Genomic DNA, 20,527 nt, shown 5'->3' on the forward strand with positions numbered 1-20,527 from the left:
AATGTTAAATTTATGAAAGTGTTACCTTGGCATACAAACTTTTTCGGGATACACACGGAGCTGCCTCAATGAGTGATGTGCCGTTTGCGAACGAGCCTGTTCTTCTAACAACAAAATAGCAGCCGACTGTTTTTGTCCTCTATTCCACGACCCCAGTCTTCGGTTAACGCCACGTGATTGGTCAAGAACGCAGCAGCGAGGGGAGCTGGTTTAAACACTAAAGAGACAGGCAGACCACAGTGAGAGTTTCAACTTTGATAGTTCAAAAGCAGAGTGTAGACTGCAAGGTTAAAATATCCCATCAATCAGGCTGCACAAACAACCCGCACAAGCCATCTGTAAACTTGATGCAAAAAGCTATCAACCCAGCTAAACAGGACACAATTGATGAGGAACTAGATACAATTATCACAGAGAAAGCACCTATAAGGGATCATTGCTCAAGATGGTGAAAGAAGGTTATGTTCCTCATCAAGTGTATAATGATGAAACCGGCCACTCCATTCCATCAAGCCATCAACGACCAACACAAAGGTAAATAAAACGACTATTATATAGTACAGTTTATTTCTTTAATTATAATACCATATCACATTTATTATACATAAAATAAGGTATATTTGTGTAGTTTTAAGGATCAGAAAGTAGAAAATTATGTTTTATGGGGACCTGGCAACGGATTATTCTCATTTTAATGGTTTCCTATGGGAAATTAATTTTTGGGATACACACTTTTCACCTTACACACTCTGTCTGGGAACCAATTAACTCGTAAGCCAAGGTAGCACTGTATGTTTAATATCAGCTGACAATGAAAAGATTGAAGAAATGTGCATTGCTTTTATTTCATTCACAAATTTGCACACACTCTCACACACTCCTTGGATACATTAACCCTTAAATTACAATACATAAATAAGTTGTTTGCATATAAACACTCATCGATGCACATGTCTTAAACTGGTGAGAGGCCTCAAAATGACCCAACAGTTTGTTGCCTTTTTAATCATTTCATACATTTTTTTCTCACCTGCCATCTTTGCATAATCAAGCAGGAGTAAATCCTTGTGTAGCTGTATTCTTATTTACAATGGCAAAAAAAAAAATAGTTTTTTTTTTTTGGACATTCATGTGCCATCAAAACAATGATAAAACGGGAATTTTGTTGATTTACCTGTTAGACCAGTGAGAGGTAAAAATCTACATCTCACTGTACTTTGTTGTTGAAATGGTTGTTACATTTTAAACAGCCCTCTGAGATTACATAAAAAACGGATGCAGCCCATGTTAGGAAAAGAGGTTTTCACCCTTTCATGGCTAATACTGTTCTCACTTGCTTTACAGTGCGAGACTGAAACAAATCATAGTGCTATTCATTGAAGGGGAAAAAAAAAGAATGATGCATGATCAACCAGCTTTGAAAGCTGTAAAAAAATGTGTGTTACAAACAATGTGAGGAACATTTTTGAAGCTGTTTGTAGACATTGGACGTTTCAGTAAACAATACAAAGGATTTCCACCTTTAAAAAAGTCCATTGAACAACTTTTTGATGTTGATGTTTTTGTTGTTGTCAATGTTTCTGTCGGGAGTCTCCAGTTATTCTTCATCGGCGCTTTTAAACATGAGGATGGAGTTGTAGATTTTCAAGGCCGGACCCAGTTTGATGGACAGGATCTTGACAATGTCTGATTGGGTGAGCAGGAGAAAGGCCTCGCCATCTATTTGCTGAAGGAAACAAAATAAATAGATTTCACGATTAAAATATCACAACTCCAATCACTCGATATATGTATTAAAAAATTGTTGAGAAAGATACCTCCGTTTTAAATGTAGCAGCATGTTCTTTACACCCTGGAAGTCCTTTGACAAAACTGGCCACCTGTTGGAAAACCAATTCAAACACACGTCACGCTTTCGCATTGGACAAATTGTAACGCTTTATAATTGGTGAACGATAAACATACCTGTCAACCGGCCGTATTTCGTACGATTTGTGCACATTTTTAGATGTGTACGGCAAACGCAAATTATTTTTTAAATACAATTTTGAGATATTTTCGTGTTCGTCATTAAATATTACCAGTAATATTAATTCTAACAAATATAGCTACTGGTAAAAAGCAAAGTCCACCACTGAGAAAAAGTCTGTCCGTAACGTCTCGAGAAGGATCAAAAGTTCAGAGAAAACAAGTTAGAATTTTATTTTGAAATCAGTTAAATGAAACATTTTACCGTGTTTTTTTTTGGCCGTAATATCATTCATATTTTTTTAAATAAACATTATACATTGTAAGAAATACATAAATCCCCTTAGAAATCAGTGTAGCGATTGACCACTCTTTAAAAAAGTATAAAAATAAAAATATACTACAGTGATACCTCATTTTACGAACGCTTTATCTTTTGCTTTACAAACATTAAATTCGCGAGAATATAATCTTGGCATACAAACTAGTTTTCGGCAAACGAACCAAACTGCACAGAGTGCCACGGTGGCTGGCGGACTACTCTTCCCCTTGAGTGCATATGTGGTTTGTTATCGAGTGGAGTACTTTTGATATTATGGGACCAAAAAAGACCCCACCGCAGGCTAGTGTTTAGCCTGCGCAGGACACAAAAGAAAATCACAGTCGAGCAGAAGAAGATCATCGAAACACACAAACGAGCTGTGAGTTTGTGTGACTTAGCGTCCCAGTACCAGTATGCTAAGTCGACCATTGCTACGGTGTTGCTGAGGGTGTTTCTGTGTTGTCTAAGCAATGGTCTCAGGCAATAGAAGAGGTTGATAAACTTCTGTTGATTTGGATTAACAAAAAGCAGCTAGCAGGGGACAGTGTGACCGAGGGTATTATCACTGAGAAAGCACAGCAACTTCACTCGGATATCATCAAGAGCCAACCTGGAAGTTCGTCATCCATTGACAACTACCATCACAAAGGTAAATAAAATGACTGTATTATACAGTACAGTTTATTTCTTTAATTACAATATAATACCACATTTATTATACATAAAATAAGATCTATTTTGTATAGTTTCAAGGCTTATTTAGTAGAAAATTATGTTTTATGGGGACCTGGGAACAGATTATTCTCATTTTTCACGGTTTCCTATGGGAAAAAAATGTTTAGCAGACGGACTTTACACCTTACACACACTTTCTTGGAACCAATTAAGTTCATATGCTGAGGTATCACTGTATTTTTTTTTTACCACATCCTCATAAGTCCTTGTACTTAATGAATAGTGTGACTAATAGTCTATATGCCTGCCTCACAGCAATGCAGACAGTGAAAGAGCATTTGCACTTGTTAAACACTGAGTACAGAAAAAGCATGGCAGAGGACGATCTAGTTTCTTATTGGCAGGTGAAAATGAATTGTGATGGGGAATGCTATCAACTCAACCCATCAAATAAAAACAAGCCACAATGCTCTACAACACAAAACGTGCTTGATTATTGCTCGATATATGTTGTAACTTGTTAAAAGTATTCATGTTTACGTGTGAAATTTGGTTCATAAAATTGCGCAATTAAATATTACACACAGTTGTATGGCTAACCTCCTCAGTGCTCCATCCTGCCACCCTCTTAGCGGTGAGCCCCAAAACCTCAGGCAGCAACTGACAGTGTTTGTCCCAACATAGCGCCACCCGGTGGGGGGCGGCGGCAGAGATACCAGGGGAGAAAACAGACTCATGAAGGGCTTGCTGGAGAGAAATGGAGTCCGGGGTGGCTGTGCCGGGTGAGAATAGCAGACAAGTTAGTTATACTGTTGTTTTTACTGTTTGAATACATGCACAGTGGAACCTCGATAGCACCCGCAGTCTTACAACTTCAACAAAAAAAGGATCAAGTTTTTCCTTTTTCCAAAATGTTGATACATTTTTAGCAGGCGGATTATTCAGTGAAGGGGTTAATTTAGCATTCTGTACTTTTCGTAGAAATCATCTTAGCATTATTCTTGAGTGCATTGTTTTGACATCTGATTGCGAACAGCAGTTGCGTTGAAATTGTGTGACAAAAAAAACAAAACAACAGGTGAGTCGCATTACTGATGCGGATTACCAGTGTCTGAAATAACGTCTGCCCGGTGTGCAACTTTTACGTCGGGCGTAGAAAAAAAAGAATATATATATATATATATATATATATATATATATATTTATATATATATATATATATATATATATATATATATATATATATATATATTTTCTTTTTTGAATCAAACGTTTGCTTTATTCAATAAAGCAAACGCTACAAGCAAACTGCTACGAGCCACGTGAACTCCTCTTTCTAAGCGCCTTTCAAAACATTCAAGAACACTTTACAGTCACGGTATAATAAACATTTACGTTTTTTAGCGTCATAAATTGTGTTCGCTTCTCTTGAATCTTTCTGCTGGGGCTGAGGTTCTGTGCATCTTCTTTGGAAAATTATATGCAGATGCACGACCTTATAACGCTCGGGAAAGTCCGAAGCACAAAGCAGGATTCAGATTGGCTGCCGTGCCGTCTATGCAAATTGCCAAATGAACTGGTTTGTATACGTTTCCGGTTCATTTGGCAATTTGTATACACGGCACGGCAGTCAATCAGAAGCATGCTTATTGTGTTTGAAGTTGTGAAAAATGGGGCAGGCAACTTTATGGCCGGGCAGACAACTTTTCAGAGTTGTCTGCCCTGGTGTCCGCTAACTTTTTGTCATGAGTTTCAGACACTGAGATTACAGATGAAGTTTTTTATGTGCATGAGGGGAATTAAACTAAAATGGGAGTATATTGATACCTTGGTTTTCAACCATAATCCTTCCAAAAACTTGTTCGAAAACCGATGTTTGAAAACCAAAACAACACTTTCCATCATAATCAATGTAAACAATTTTAATCCGTTCCAAATCTAGAAAACAATTATTTTAAAGCACTTTTTAAAACTATTTTACAGCATACTAATAGGTCATTAAATTTTTAAAATACTACAAGAACATACTGTAATATTTTGTTTTCACCAATCTTAACATCAACATCATTTAAGATGGCGCTGCAAGAGTGACTGCCTTTCCAGCAGCTCCTGTATTTTGTTTTCCTATTTCTTACTTTCCTTTCCTCTTCCTTTCATCACTTTGCTGCTGTGAAATGTCAATTTCTTCACTGTGTGACTAATAACGCCTAATCCAATCCAATCCAATCAACATTAACATTGGAATGACAGGAGGGCGTGACGTATAAGGAGTTGTAAGAGTGGCAAGGGTAGTCGAGTGGTGCATTCCGGTGCGCTCAGTTTGATTGAGAAACGAATATCGGTTGTATACCGGGGCATTAATAGACAGAAAAGAAGTCATTATATTGAAAAGTTTCATGCTTAGAAGGCCCACAATGGGAGCACAGAAAATCTGGGGTCAATCTGAGGTGAACAGACACAGCCTGTTAAACTGTCATCTTCATGTAGAATATCTGGCCTTGGACTAATTTACAATTTGGTGAACTCCTTCAGAGGAAGAGGTCATTAGTAAGGTTACAAATCCATCAGCTCATTGAAAGGACAACCAATTAAAATGTCTATGTTCTGTTGTTTTACAGTTGTTGGTGCTTGGGATGCACAGGGACGGGGTATTCAAATCAAGAAGACTAAGTTTTACTCATGTATCACTTAAATTTGCATATACTCTGAATACATAGCTTGGCAGAGGGCTGCAGAAGTTGGGCGTCGGTCATGAATTGCCGCGTCCCCTGCCGGTAGTAAAAGACAATCTTCCTGTGTTCAAGCCTTTGGTCACAATGTCCGACCGAACATGCATTAAGCAGGCATTAAAAAAACTAAATATTTGGTTGAAAATCGAATTGGATGAGAACGGAGACGATTGAAAACCGAGGTTTGACTGTACTGTATTACGCTTTTTTTAATAGCATTACATTCATATGATATTAATTTTGTCACAGTGGTTCTTAACCTGATTACCAAAGCCAACTAATTCACCTGCACATTCAGCAAACCCTTCGTTTGTCAAACATAAAATAGATTTTTTTTACATATTTAAGAAAAAATGATGTAAAAAACTGCACACACCTTTCCCATCACCAGGTTCTTCTTTCACAAAATGCATTTTCAAATATTTGGGAAGTGGAGCAGTCCTGAAAAGAACAATGATAGAGCTTAGAATTCATTTTGGTGTGATGTGACTTTTTGTGTTTTTCAACCTTTTAAGCCTGGTTCCGTTCTGGTTCTGCTCACTGGCACCTCTCAGTGCCTCTGGCTGGCTACTGTAATTTGACAGCTCAGGCTCCACCTCTGGTGGTTTCCTAGCAACAGAGACAACTGACTCTCAGGTCAATTCTGTCGCATTGTGATGCACGTCAAACACAAGAGAGGGGCTCTCATAGGGCGGACCTGGAGTGGGAGTCATCACCCGCTTCGAGTCGATCTGGGGTGGAGACGATTTGCGTGGCGGGACCGGTGATGGGCTCGGGGCGTCGGCCGCGGGGAACGGCGCTGCCGAGGATGAGGGGTCGCTCGCCGCTGAGACGGTCTGGGAGCAAGCTGTCTTTGTTCAGGTTGATTTCCGAGTAGGGACAGCTCACCTGACTGCACAGAGAATCAGAATCATCTTTATTGGCCAAGTATGAAGAACACACAAGGAATTTGTCACCGGTAGAACACGCTGCACGAGTATCATCATTGAAAAAATTGCAAAAAGGCACTAGAAAAGGAATAGCTGGAAAAGGTGATGGGCAGGATGCAGAGGGTCCAGTAGGATTTTCCGCGTCCTTGTTTCCATTCTTGCAGTGTGCAAGTCCTCAAGAGTGGGTAGTGCGGTGCCAATGATTTGTTTTTCCGCCGTCTTAACTGTCCGTTGAAGTCCAATTTTATTCAAGCGCATTTTATTCGAGCCCAAATCATGGACGAAGAATACGGTGATTAAAAATGTGAAAAAAATGCAACAAGACTGACGTGTAATGTGTCCCATAACGAGGTCCTTTGATATGGCCGACTCCGTTGCATCCTGGGGTGGGACATCCCTGTCCTGGAGGACTCACATCATTTACACCTAAGAGGACACACAAAGAGATATAGAAATGGAGTAAAGGAAGCATTTTTTTTCTAAAACAACAAAACCCTTCACTAGATCGCTATGGTGGGTTGAGGTTTATTTTTGGATTGTGCTTACAACAGACTTCTTAGATTGTTACCACGTAGGCTTTGTCATGCTGATGAGGTGATACCAGAGCAAATGAGGCAATCAGAGCCAGGCATAGAACATAATCAGAAAGAACAAAAGAAGTAATCAGATTAGCTTCAAGAAGTAGTCCACTGCTCCCCCCAATCTTAGAGCAGGGACCTATAAAAGCAGAGGTCTACCTATAAAAGCAGTGGTTTGGCACCGCCACCTCTGTCCATTAGGATATATATAGGGCCAGAGTTACCAGCACAACTTTAGTTCGCTGACATAGCTTTTCGGATGAGCAGCAAAACGTCCGACGCCTTCAAAGAAGTACAGATGATGGCTGAAGAAACCTTTTCATCAATTGGAGAAAAGGCTACAAAAAAGTTTTTTCGTCCTTTTGTAGATGAACATAAAAGCGGCCTGTTTACTTAATACATGGTAGATCCATGTTTGATCTTGAAAAAAAGATGTACAATATTTATTTATACGATTTGTTATTTCATTTTTATTTATTAAGTTATTATTTTTAATTTTATTTTTTAAATTAATTAGTTTTGTTCTTTTGACCTCAAGATGGCGCCACGCGAGTGGCTGCCTTTCCAGCAGGTCCTGTTTGGTTTTTCTACTTCTTTTTTTCGTTTCCTCTTTCTTTCATAACTTTGCTGCTGTGAAATTTAAATTCCTCCACTGCGAGACGAATAAAGGTTCGTCTAATTTAATCCATTTTCATCTATTTCAATTGAATCTAATTTAATCTAATAGTTAAAAGCAAAGATTCAGAAACATTTTATAAATTACATTTGTGGATTAAGGGTTGACTTCCCTGTGTGGAGTTTGCATGTACTGTACCGAGTACCCGGAGAAAACCTCACAGGCCCTGCGCCTGCAGGTTTTCTCCGGGTACTCCGCTTTCCTCCCACATTGCAAAAAAATACGCATGGCAGGCTAATTGAACACCCGCATGTCCTAAATTGTGTCGGACAACCCAACGGATAACTTGTCAAGGGGATTAACAAGGGTCTCACTGTTCGGGTGCTGCAAAGTATGTCCGGTTTTGTGACACCAGCCCACAGGATGTAGGTCGGGGCAGTCTGTCTCCACCCAGAAATCGTACTCCGGATTCCAGCCGTCAAAATGAATCTAAAAGATGGTTAATGGTGGTTTAGTGAGGAGCCAAAGTGTAGATGAGAGTTGCCGGACATTTTGTACCTTAAGACGGTGGTCTTCCGTGTCTGTCACAGTGGCGACGCGGATGAGCATCGGGTTCCTCCTGTCCACGGCTTCGACCTTCATCCCCATTTGAAAACCATGTGGAGGTCTCTGCAAGAAACGACAATGTTACATAATTTTTTTGCCGTATACGAAATCTTCACAACCCCCACCCAAAAAAAATAGAAACAATTTTAAGGGATGTATCTCTTCGCTTGGAGAAATATCAATAGAGAAGACATAATTCATAACAGATTTTTAAAAATACAATCCTACTGGGATGTGGGAACTTTCGTTCTCAAGGAAATATTCTTTGAAGCATCAGCGCAGGTTTCCTTTTCCTGCCGCATTAACTTCAACTTTCCCAGAGATACTTTTATTCCTCACGAGATTGTTATTCACCCTTACATGGAGAAGGGGGGCGGAAGAGAGAGAGAGAGAGAGAGAGAGTGAAAGAGAAACATACCGGTTTGAAAGCCCGAGCAGGAGCAGCCTGTGTGCTCGTCTCTTCCAGATATTTCTCCCAGGAGAAACTCTTTGGTTGCTTATACTCTGGTGAGAACAAATTAAAACAAAACAAACAAGCAAACGCTCAATGATGTTCTGTTAAACTACAAAGAGTGCAGACAGTGACGGTGGCAGCATGCCTCCCCAATCGTTCCACCTCGCGACAAGTTGAAACTAACCACATGTCATAACCACCATTTGGACAATCCAATAACCCAAAGAGCTGTATCAAACGTTTCTCTGCCTTTTAGCTGCATCAAACGGAAGAGCTTCCAACAATTTTTTTGCTTCTCTCCTTGTGATGCCAGTGCAATTCTCGACCACTGAAAACTTAAACCGCATCATAAATAGATTGTTGATGTGGCAAAAGGCTGAATTTTTCATACGCTCTCGGATTGGAACGTGTCCCCAAATGCGAGGGAGTGTAACAAAAGCCAAAAAGAATTTGAGTGTTTACAGACGCTCCCCAACTTACAAACGAGATACGTTCCGAATGGTCGTACGTCAGTTGAATTTGTTCATAAGTTGCTTCAGTGTGAATGTTTAAGGCTGTTTGTCGGTTTATTATTAAATGAAAAGATTGCTTTGCAATATTTTAATGCCGAATACAGATGCTACTTACAAACAAGATACGTTCCAAATGGTCATTCGTAAGTCGCTTCAGTGCTATAATTTGGTATGGAATGTGTGTTTAATGTTTATATAAGTATGCTTAAGGTTCATTTATGTATGTTTAAGGCTTGTATAAGTAACCTGGATTGGTTTGTACTGATAAATAAAACAATAATAAAATATATACTCTATAAAGATATATACATGTACAACTGGAGAGAATACTACATATGTTATTAGCTCGCGATTAGCTAGCTTTCGATTTATTTGAGTTACTTACGGGTTGGCGCGTGTGGCTGCCGCTGCTCATCCACTGCAAAACTTATCCTGTGACTGTAAAGTGACCTTGAGAATTTTGAAGGGCGCTTATAAATGAAATGTATTATTGTTATTATTATTACTACAAAACGTTTGTATGTACCGTTGTTCGTAACTTGAATGTTCGCAAGTAGGGGAGCGTCAGTATTTGGTAAATGGGTATATTTCAGAGTCAAAGACACATTTATCTTATGTTCAAAATATTCACTATTTTACATTTTCTACACTTCTTTCAGAATAGTGCAAGGTTTTTTTCCAAACCTCTCCATATGAATATTAGTCAATAATCAGTATGTCATTAAATGGTATTCACTAACATTTTAGCCCATTTGACACATTTTTGTGTGTCAATACCCATTTAAGAAATAGCGCTAAAAAAACAGTCCTCAAAATGTGACCGGATGAATCATCATTTTGGCCTTGACGATTAAAAACAAATCATGTTAAAAGCAATGCAGCAGGCAATGATTGAAATCAACATATTAGTGAGGCCTTACAGAACAGCAAAGTTGGTGATACTGACCCACATGTGTCTTGGTCTGTGTCTTACCAGCTGGAGTGGTCAGAGTCAGTTCGCCCTCCTCGCAGTAGCCTACTGGGTGGATGTATGGACTGCTAGCGTCACACCTTCATATGGGACAAAGCACAGGTTGGCTCGTGTAGTGCAATACTTAAAAAACAAAACAACACCGTATTTTATGATTTTATGTTATTTTAGTATTATTATTACTATTATTAGCATTATTATCATTATTATTTGTATTATTATTGCTATTATTTTCATTATTATTTGTCTTGTAATTAATATTCTTATTATTTGTATTGTCATTATTATTATTATTTATCTTTATTCGTAATAGTATTAGTATTGTCATTATTATTATCATCATTGTCATTATTATTACTATTTATTATCGTTATTATTTGTATTATTATTATTAGTAGTATTAATATTAGTATTATTAGTATTAATATTATCATTTTAGTATTAATATTATTATTTTATTTTTTTATCGATGGGAAGGTTTCTTCAGATGTCATCTGTACTTCTTTGAAGGTGTCGGACGTTTCGCCTCCTATCCAAGAGGCTTTGTCAGCGAACTAAAGTCTGGCTGGTCGTATCGGCCCTATTTATATATCCCTAATGTCCGGGCATGGCGGCGCCGGACACAGCTATGATAGGTCCCTACTCTCAGGTTGGGGGGAGCATTGTATTGTGTATTATTATTATTATTATTATTATTATTATTATTATTATTATTATTATTATTATTGTTGTTGGTAGTAATATTAGTATAATTGTAATTATTATAATTTTATTTATAATTTTATTTATTATTATTATTACTATTTATCATTATTACTATTTATTTATCTTTTTTTATTTTTATTAAATGTTTACTTTTTCAACAGTAGCCAAAATGGAACTGTATAGTGCCACTTAGCAGTTTTTTTTTTGACGACGATACTAGTGCAGCGTGTTCTACCGGAAACAAATTCCTTGTGTGTTCTACATACTTGGCAATAAAGATGATTCTGATTATGATTCTGATTTAAGTATTGGTCAGGACGTCTTGTTGCCGAGCGGGCTCACCAGTAATCATAAGTGTCATCCCAGTTATCAAAGTGAATGAGAAGCCTGTTGTCCACCACAGCTGCGATGGTTGCCACGCAGATCAGCGACGGGTTCTTCCTGTCGACCGCCTCCAGCTTCATACCCGCTCGAAATCCGGAGGGAGTCACGGACTGAAAGGGGGGATACATTGACAGAGCGGTCGGAATGAAAAGAGCCGATGGACGCCCTCAGTCGGTGACGGCGCGGGACACTGACGGTGTTGAGACTCTTGAAGAGGTGCTTGGGCGCCAGCTGGCCTCTGCAGTTCTTCACGTACATGCTCCAGTTGAACTCTCCATCCTTGCAACCTACGTGGCAAACGGATGTGGAGTTAGAAACCACTAACATGCACGTGCAAGTCCGGGTGTGTGTCTGTGTGTGTGGGATTACCTTTGGGTAACAATAATTTATGTCCATTTTTCTCACACCAGCCTGCCGGTTTCAAATCCCACGAGTCTGCATTGGCCCAAAAGTCATAGTACTCAGGGTAGCCGTCAAAGTGAAGCCTCACTCGATAGCCGTGGATCTGTTGATACAATACAGCTCATGCTTAAATGCAGAAAAAAGTCTCGGAATGAATATGCCAGGGTCCAGGGGTCGCAGGACCCGGTCGGTCCACAACAAAATCCTGGTCAGGGGGACAAAACCATGTTATCATGTTTGCTACTATTTTAAGCAAACAAAATAGAAATATTTTACAATCAACCAAACATCTAATAATCAATCTTATTTGAAAAGTACAATGAATTGTAAGACATTGTTAGTAATTTCAAATATGCACATCTTACCCTACATTCCTATGGGTTGACAAAAATAGCTATTAACAAACTCCAATTTGAAAGACATCCACATTAACATTTTCTTGACCAAAGTATAACTCCTGGAAATGCTTGGGAGTATTCCTCACAAAACGACTATCGCTTTATTTTAGATTTCACACGTTTTGTTGCTTTTTATTCTGGCATCATCATCCCTTCCCATTCCGGGACAATGATAAAAAAAAACGATGCTAACTGTTGATTCTTGATTACAGGAAGGACCCGTCGCACGCGCAATTAATCTCAAGGAAGCTAACAGCTGTCACTGTGCCGATCGCCTGTTCTCAATTTAAAATCCGTCATTTTCATGAATAAACCGGAACCCGGAATGGGATAATGAAAAGCGTACTCATTACGCCAATATCCTCCCTCTCATGTGCCCATGAAGACATAATAATGGTTGTTGCGGGTACAGATGCCTAAACTCAATTAAATTTTAGAAACATTTGAGCAAATAAATGTCAGCCTTACTTCCGCCACGGTTAGCACACAGAAGAGAGACGGGTGACACGGGTCCAGTCCTTCCAGCTTCATGCCCACCTTAAAACTGTTTCGGCTTTGAGGAACCGACTGGTACTACAAGACAAAAGCGGGATAGTTGGTCAAAGGCAAAGATATTTTGCTTCTTGAGATCATGAAGCAGTGGAATCTCACCTCTTTGAATAGTTTCACGGGAGCAGCGATCGCCCGTTCCTCTTCCAGATAGGCCGGCCAGCTCCATGCCCGCTTTTTGCTCAGTGGGGCTGTGGCTAGGCGACAGAGTGAAGAAATAAATAGATATGAATGCATTTTACTTTTTTTTTTTTAAATGATGAATATATTATGCTGAGGCAGCACGGTATCCATATGGTCATTAAGTCAAGGGTTCGAATCATGTTCCATCCCATACTCTTTGAACTCTTTCAACAGTAACCAAAATGGAACTGTATAGTGCCACTTAGCAGTTTTTTTGACGACGATACTAGTGCAGCGTGTTCTGCCGGAAACAAATTCCTTGTGTGTTCTACATACTTGGCAATAAAGATGATTCTGATTCTGATATTCAGAAAAAATATGTCGTTTCAGTGAAAATTATCTAAACTGACCTTAGGTGTGAATGAAAAGACTGCTTTGCAATATTTTAATGCCCAATACAAATGCTCCCCAACTTACAAACAGGATATGTTCCGAATGGTCGTTCGTAAGTTGAATTTGTTCATAAGATGCTTCAGTGTGAATGTTTAAGGCTGTTTGTTGGTTTATTATTAAATGAAAAGACTGCTTTGCAATATTTTAATGTCGAATACAGACGCTCAACAACTTACAAACAAGAAGTTCCGAATGGTCGGTAGTAAGTAGAATTCGTTCGTAAGTTGCTTCAGTACTATATTTTGTATGGACTATACGGTACGTATATTTTAAGGACAACCGACGTCACGACGTCGTTTTTTGTTTTTTAACTGACATCAGAAAAACGTTTTATAGCATCTAAAATACCCAAAACACGCAGTATGATATTTTTAGTCAAATGCAAAACACCAATAAAAATGACTTAAAGGACAACCGACGTCACTTTTTTGTTTTTTAACTGACACCAGAAAAACATTTTATAGCATCTAAAATACCCAAAACACGCAGTATGATATTTTCAGTCAAATGCAAAACACCAAAAAAATGACTTAAAGTGTCCAAAATCTGCAAAAAATTGAGCTGCGAATTGGGCATTTTCAGAAAGTCCCGCCCCCAGTTTGTGACGTCACGCCAAGACGTCTTGCATTGCTGGAGAATAAAAACAATGGCTTCAGATTCGGATAATATGCTTTCTTGTTACACATCCAGTTATGAATATGATTCAAATAGTTCTGAAGAGGAAAGCATACATGCATACAGGCAACATTGGGGGGAAATCTCTCACCCAAACAAAGAGGCACAAAATGGCGACCTCCTGTGGCCACCTCCGTTTCCACAGGCTGATAAATTCCTTAGATGGCGCTTGGACGCCCTCTTCTGGCCTTCTGGCGGCTTTTGGGTGCAACACGAGGTCCCCAGACCAAACAAGTACAGCAAAATACATTGGAGGACCGCTACAATTCATCTTTTTTACGGTCAGGGCGGTCCTTTAGTGACATCACGTACGGACTCGTCATCAACTCAAAAACAAGACTTCCGGAATATTCTGTGTGAGACTTAAAACGTAAGATATAGCTATATGCAGTCGAATCTTTGTAAAATACGCTCAGTAGAAGTCAATTGAAGCCATTTTACAAATTATGGACACAACTTGTCCGGAGACGTCGGTTGTCCTTTACATATGAGTATGTTTAAGGCTTGTGTAAGTAACCTGTATTGGTTTGTACTAAAAAATAAACATTTAATAAAATATATGCTGTATAAAGATATGTATATGTACAACTGGAGAGAATACTGCATATGTTACTACAAAAATGTTCGTATGTACCGTTGTTCATAACTCCAATGTTCCGTCTGTACAATATTTTTGAATGTATCATGCGTTGAAGGTTGCTAGCATGACATTTACAAGATTTTAAAGAATTTACAGAAACCCTCTCATCGGCGCAGTTTATCGTATCAACACACAAAATGTTACCAAGTTTGGCCATTTTGGCTGCTCTCCTGCCTTTGGTCGTCTTGAATTTCTCCTGGCAAAAGAGAAAATAGAAAATTGGTAGTTATCAGTCATGATGGGGTAACTCTGATGATGTGGATGCTTCCTACTTCTGGTTCCTCTTGGTTGTCATCCTCTTCATCGCCGGAATCCATATAGATTTTTCTCTTTTTTCGCACACGTTTACCTAAGGTCTCACTTTCGGCAGGTTGGCCCTCCCGGGACTCTCCAGGAGATGACCTGGATAGAAAAACAAAAACAAAGGCTTGCTAGAAACAAATTTGATTTGAAGTGGACAAAAAACATAGGACGGAATGTTACTTGTACCGTCCACTTGTGGGCTGGGCACAATTCGGGCTACAAAACTTTCCATGTAAGAGGGCATCCCGAGCAACATGACCACCGCAGGTTTGGCATTGCGTAAGCTCCCCGTTTGGACCAACTTCCACACTTGGACCAACTTCCACTTTGGGACTTTCTAGAGTGGGCGTCTCCTCCAAAGACAAGACAACAGGAGCGGGAGCTGCAGGAATGAATGGTACTTTTAATGGCGTTAGATTGAGCCGAGGCTTAAAGGATAACCGACGCCTCCGCGAAGTTGTGTCCATAATTTGTAAAATCACTTCAAATGACTTCTACTGAGCGTATTTTACAAAGACTCCATGGCATATAGCTATATTCTACGTTTTAAGACTCGCGCTGAATATTCAGGAAGTCTTGTTTTCAAGTGGATGACGATGCCTGACGTGACGTCACGTATGGAACGCACCTGACTGAGAAAGCGACACACAATGCATTTTGGGTACTTTTTTTCATCTGAAAACTTCGTGTTGATCCGTATTGATGGCGAAATGGTGAATCATTGTGTGTTGCAGCAAGACTACTATTTGATACTAGCTGACACAAATTTCCAGCAGACAAATCAGCCCATTTCCAACGGAGCTCGGGCACCATCTTGTGCATTTTCTGGGACGCTACATTGGAGTCCATACGCCTCAAAATGATCCTGAAGGACTTCTTTAATTGATTGCAAACATTTATGCTTTCCTCTTCAGAACTATTTGAATCATATTCATAACTGGATGAGTAACAAGAAAGCATCTTCTCTGAATCTGAAGCCATTGTTTTGATTCAAGAGCAAGGCAAGACGTCCTTGAGCTGCGAATTGGGCATTTTCAGAAAGTTCCGCCCCCAGTTCGTGACGTCACGCCAAGACGTCTTGCATTGCTGGAAAATAAAAACAATGGCTTCAGATTCGGATAATATGCTTTGTTGTTACACATCCAGTTATGAATATGATTCAAATAGTTCTGAAGAGGAAAGCATACATGTTTGCCATCGATTAAAGAAGTCCTTCCATGTCATTTTGAGGCATCTGGACTGCAATGTAACGTCCCACAAAAGACGCAGAAAAATGGCGACCAGGTCCTGTGAGGAATGTATCAGCCCGTTTCCACAGGCTGATACATTCCTTGCATGGAGCTTGGACTCCCTCTGCTGGCGGCTTTTGGATGTAACACAAGGTTTAAAAAAAAAAAAAACAGGACAGCAAAATACATTGACGTGATGGAAAGACGCTACAATGCGTCTTTTTTACGGTCAGGAGGCTCAACTCAAAAACAAGACTTCCTGAATGTTCAGCGCGAGTCTTAAAACGTAAAATATAGCTATATGCGGTGGAATCTTATTAAAATACGCCCAGTAGAAGTCATTTGAAGCCATTTTACAAATTATGGACACAACTTGTCCGGAGACGTCGGTTGTCCTTTAAGTCCATAAATGAGGTGTGGAATGTATCAACAATAAAATAGGAGTGTTCTGTTGAGATGTAATAATGGTGATGTGATTAATGTATTGCAAAATACATGAATGACTTAATGCATACCTGTCAACGTTTTCGCCGTATTCTAAGTTTTTTTTTGAACCATTTCAAATAATGTAGGCCGTACTACAACTTTTATATGGGAAAATAATTATTAACCGATCTTACCAAGACCATTTTGGCTCAAATCCAGTTCGTCTCAACTGCTGGTAGCCAATGACAATGTGCCGCCGATTGCTACTATTGTCAAATTGGCAAACCAGCAAAAGTAATCCCCAATCGATTTTTTTATTGCTGCATACAGTCGGACTGATAAAAGCATAACGTGCACATGCGCGGTAAGATGTATGCATTTCCGCTTGTGTTAGCATTTTTTTATCATTTCAAATAATGTACGGCGTACTACAACTTTTATACAGGAATTGTAATCCTTCATAAGGGCAGCTATTTGCCAAGGTTGACAGGTAGGTTTAATGGGTTAACTGTCAGGAAGCGTTAGCTCCTAGCTAGCTTAGATTAGTTAGTTAGCTTAGTTATTTTAGCTCCTATTTGAATTTGAAATCGATTTAAATTGTAATTTCCAAATTGAACGCTAGATGGCGAAACACCCAGTTCAAATTCAAGAGTCCACACAACTAAATAATAATCCATCCATCCGTTTTACGTACCGCTTATTCTCACTAGTGTCGCAGGGGGTTCTGGAGACTATCCCAGCTGTCTTCGGGCACGAGGTGGGGGACACCCTGAATTGGTTGCCAGCCAATCGCAGGGCACACAGAGACAAACAACAGTCACTCTCCCACTCACACCTAAGGACAATTTGGAGTGTTCAATCTGCCTGCCATGCATGTTTTTTTTTGAATGTAGGAGGAAACCGGAGGACCCGGAGAAAACCCATGCGGGCCCGGAGAGAACTATAATAATAATAATAATATTAATAATAATAATAATAATAATAATACATTTAATTTGTAAGCGCCTTTCAAAACTCTCAAGGACACTTTACAGTCACAGGATATTTTTTCTGCGGGTGAGCGGCGGCAGCCACACGCGCTAGCGTTCACTCAACCCGGAAGTACATACAGTATTTCACAATTTTGTCAAAAATTATAACTTAACCATTGGATCTTTGTATCATTTAATTGCTGTATTAAGTTTGACATTTTGATGACTATCGCCTCAATATGCTCCATCTTATTTGATTGATGATTATTTGAATGATTGCCGTGTTGTTATATACTTCCAAAAAATATCACCCTTATTATTTTATTACACACTCAGTTTCCCGAAACAGAAGATTACCTTCACGAATGGCATTTGTTTGCCTATATCATTAAATGTAAGTAGTTACTCTATCTTTGATTCAAATTTTAAACAAGTCATTACGGTCTTACCAAACTTAAATTCTCAGCTATTGTAAACCAATTGTAAATCATGGTACCTTTCCCTTGAGACGATGCCGGCTGCATATTATTCGCCAGCGCAGGTGCTGTTTTTGTCTGCGATTGACCTTCTGGTGGAGGGGTGGGACTGTGAGATGGCACCGGGTCCAATGCATCCCTTTTTGGCATCGATTGCTGCCCTTTCACTTCTACATCTGTCACAATCTCAAGTGTGCCAAACTCTGTCATGCGGAACTGAAGAACACAGGGAACAAAAATGAGATTTATCACAGAAAACATTCAACCAAAGATGATATTGGGGTCAGAGAAAAAAAACATTATATTAACAAAATGTCACAAATTAAATTCACCAAGCAAACACTATTTTCAAAAAATCGGCATCCAGCCCTGTTAAACTGACTTCTCATCAGATAAACAGTGAGTATGCGTTCCCACAAGTAAAACAAAAACAGCATTTTTACTCAAAACGACAACAGTGGAGCATTATCCAGTCAATCACAGAGCAATTACAAACAAACAACCACTCACACTAAACTCCACACAAAGAGACTGAAACAAAGTTTTGAAAGCCCAAAGGGCAGAACTGTGAGGCAGATGTGATAACCACTAGGTCACCATGTAAACTTGTAAACAAATTTGCCGTACCCTGATGTCACTGCCTGGCAATGTGGCAATTCCATCCTTCCAATCCAGAGCGCCCATCATGTCAAAGTCAGCACCTTGTGAGGGGCCGTCACTGGGTGGAGTGTCAGTCATTCCAGATCCTGACAAATTCTTTCAAATCAAGGCTATCGGAAATAAAGGAGGGGGGGGGGACAAACAGTCAAATTATACTGAATCAAATATAGGTCTCATTTTTACTACTGCCGCTTTGTTTGCCACTGAACGTATAATAGTTAGCGACTCGACTGGCTTCCGATGCATACGCTACTTGCACTTGTAAACATCGATTTGCAACATCACCGCTTGATGGCGACTGTGTGCTGGCTCGCATGATCCACCATGCACTTGGATTCCACACAAAACAGCCACTAATAAGATTCTTTTTGCTGGCCAACTAGCGGAGAAATATGTTGACAAAGCGGCTCATTAGGCCCAACCAACACCCCGTTTCATGATAAACACAAGAAAACGGGTCCCGATTCAGAGTTAACCACAGAAATTCATCTTTTCCTCGTTTTAACAGTATCTCTTAAAGACGGCCCTTTGCCTTCCCCTAAACAAGCTACGGGTCAGTTTATTTATCCGTTTGTACAAGAACGCCACTTTCCACGCCGATTGGTCCAACTTGTGATCGTTTTGATCCGATTTCTACTGCGATATAACGTTTTAGTCCTGACGCAGGGTCAACGGTGGGAATAAGATGTTTTTGTGCGGTTTAAGGGGCTCAACCTGGAGAAAAGTAACGAAGGAAGACTGGCGAGTGCGTGCGTGTTAAGTTTCACTTCGTACACGGACGATCGCATTGTTTTAATTCCTGCCATAAATAAAAGTGGAGGCAAGAGCGCCCCGTGATTAGCATTCGTCTTGGTACAAAATGGCGGAGTATTGGGGGGTGGGAAGAGGCCAACCAACACGTTTTAAACTATGTAAATTACTCATGTTACGCCACGAAACAATATCCCCGAGCCCTACCGGGGCATTGAACAAGGGCTGGCGCTCGCCGTGTAATTTCCCGGCGACTTGTTTTCCGTCGCCTCTGTTATTTTCTGCACTTTGTTGTCACGGAATGTCAGCCCCAGCCCGGCTAGCTTAGCTCTGACACAAAGCTAACTGTCAGCTAGCTCCGCTCTGACTAGCATTAGCATCGGGATTGGATGCAGCCAGCTAAGGGCAAGCCGTAATAATAAGTTTCCCGGTTAATAACAATGGCAAAAGGCGTTAGCATTATTTCTCATACCAGCATTTAGACTCATAATAACGCCGCGTAACTGTCACCACCTTCGACATTGTTGCCTGATTAAATTCTTCAATAGAAACTTGAAAAACGATTTATTCTCACCGTTTCACAAATCGGAGTGGGGTGAAAATACCGCAAACTGACGCCGCGTCCTGAAACGACAATATATTTTATTGAAACAAACCGTCCGTAACTAACAGCAAATTACCATTCGTGAACCTATTGTGTTTTTAAACCAAAATGTGGAACTCACCTCGTTTCTCTTTTAACTCTTATTTTGAGCTGAGGAGGCTGCGCATGCGTGGAAGATGCGCTTGCCTGACAAGTTTGTGCTCGAGGAAAAAAAAAGTTCACTTTACGATCGGTGGTCAATGCAAGACACGCGCACATACACACGCTTTGAACCGGTTGTGACACAGCCCAATGAGGAGTCACTTTCACCGGTGTCGTTCAACACGAGCAACCGTTCGATCCGAGCGAGCTCAATGCGGTTGCGTATTCGCATTGTCTGCCGTTAAGAATAAAAACACTACAATCCATCATTTCCTCAAC

General features: G+C 39.8%; 1 protein-coding gene across 4 annotated transcripts; it reads right to left on the bottom strand.

Moving 5' to 3' along the window:
* Window positions 1-826: 826 nt before the first annotated feature.
* Window positions 827-20,384, bottom strand: l3mbtl1b (L3MBTL histone methyl-lysine binding protein 1b). Of its 4 annotated transcripts, none has more exons than XM_088999041.1 (23): window positions 20,229-20,384; window positions 20,078-20,127; window positions 18,721-18,863; window positions 18,114-18,309; window positions 15,178-15,373; window positions 14,961-15,090; window positions 14,833-14,884; window positions 12,900-12,994; window positions 12,717-12,821; window positions 11,818-11,953; window positions 11,644-11,735; window positions 11,407-11,558; window positions 10,336-10,439; window positions 8,842-8,927; window positions 8,376-8,486; window positions 8,192-8,306; window positions 6,953-7,049; window positions 6,392-6,586; window positions 6,202-6,303; window positions 6,071-6,135; window positions 3,566-3,738; window positions 1,818-1,880; window positions 827-1,726 (listed from the first exon to the last, which is right to left on the bottom strand). In XM_088999041.1, exons 3-23 carry the CDS (start codon window positions 18,829-18,831, stop codon window positions 1,598-1,600), a joined length of 2,505 nt encoding a protein of 834 aa, XP_088855167.1. In that variant the 5' UTR covers window positions 18,832-18,863; window positions 20,078-20,127; window positions 20,229-20,384; the 3' UTR covers window positions 827-1,597. The 4 variants fall into 4 exon arrangements, with proteins under 4 accessions (XP_088855167.1, XP_088855170.1, XP_088855169.1 ...); XM_088999044.1 differs by having other exon boundaries at window positions 10,363-10,439; window positions 20,229-20,383; XM_088999043.1 differs by lacking the exon at window positions 20,078-20,127.
* Between the last annotated feature and the right edge of the window lie 143 nt (window positions 20,385-20,527).

This window comes from Hippocampus bargibanti, linkage group LG06 (genome assembly GCF_051943395.1).
Source record: "Hippocampus bargibanti isolate YZ-2025 linkage group LG06, ASM5194339v1, whole genome shotgun sequence".
NCBI lineage: Eukaryota > Metazoa > Chordata > Actinopteri > Syngnathiformes > Syngnathidae > Hippocampus > Hippocampus bargibanti.

Excerpts from the sequence above, each read along its gene's own strand:
- l3mbtl1b (XM_088999043.1), bottom strand. The coding sequence starts at position 18,831 with ATGACTGACACTCCACCCAGTGACGGCCCCTCACAAGGTGCTGACTTT. Across the intron at positions 7,050-8,191 it reads TACTTTGCAGCACCCGAACA|GTGTAAATGATGTGAGTCCT; the intron begins GTGAGACCCTTG and ends GTGTCCTCTTAG. Across the intron at positions 6,304-6,391 it reads GGTGATGACTCCCACTCCAG|GAAACCACCAGAGGTGGAGC; the intron begins GTCCGCCCTATG and ends CTCTGTTGCTAG.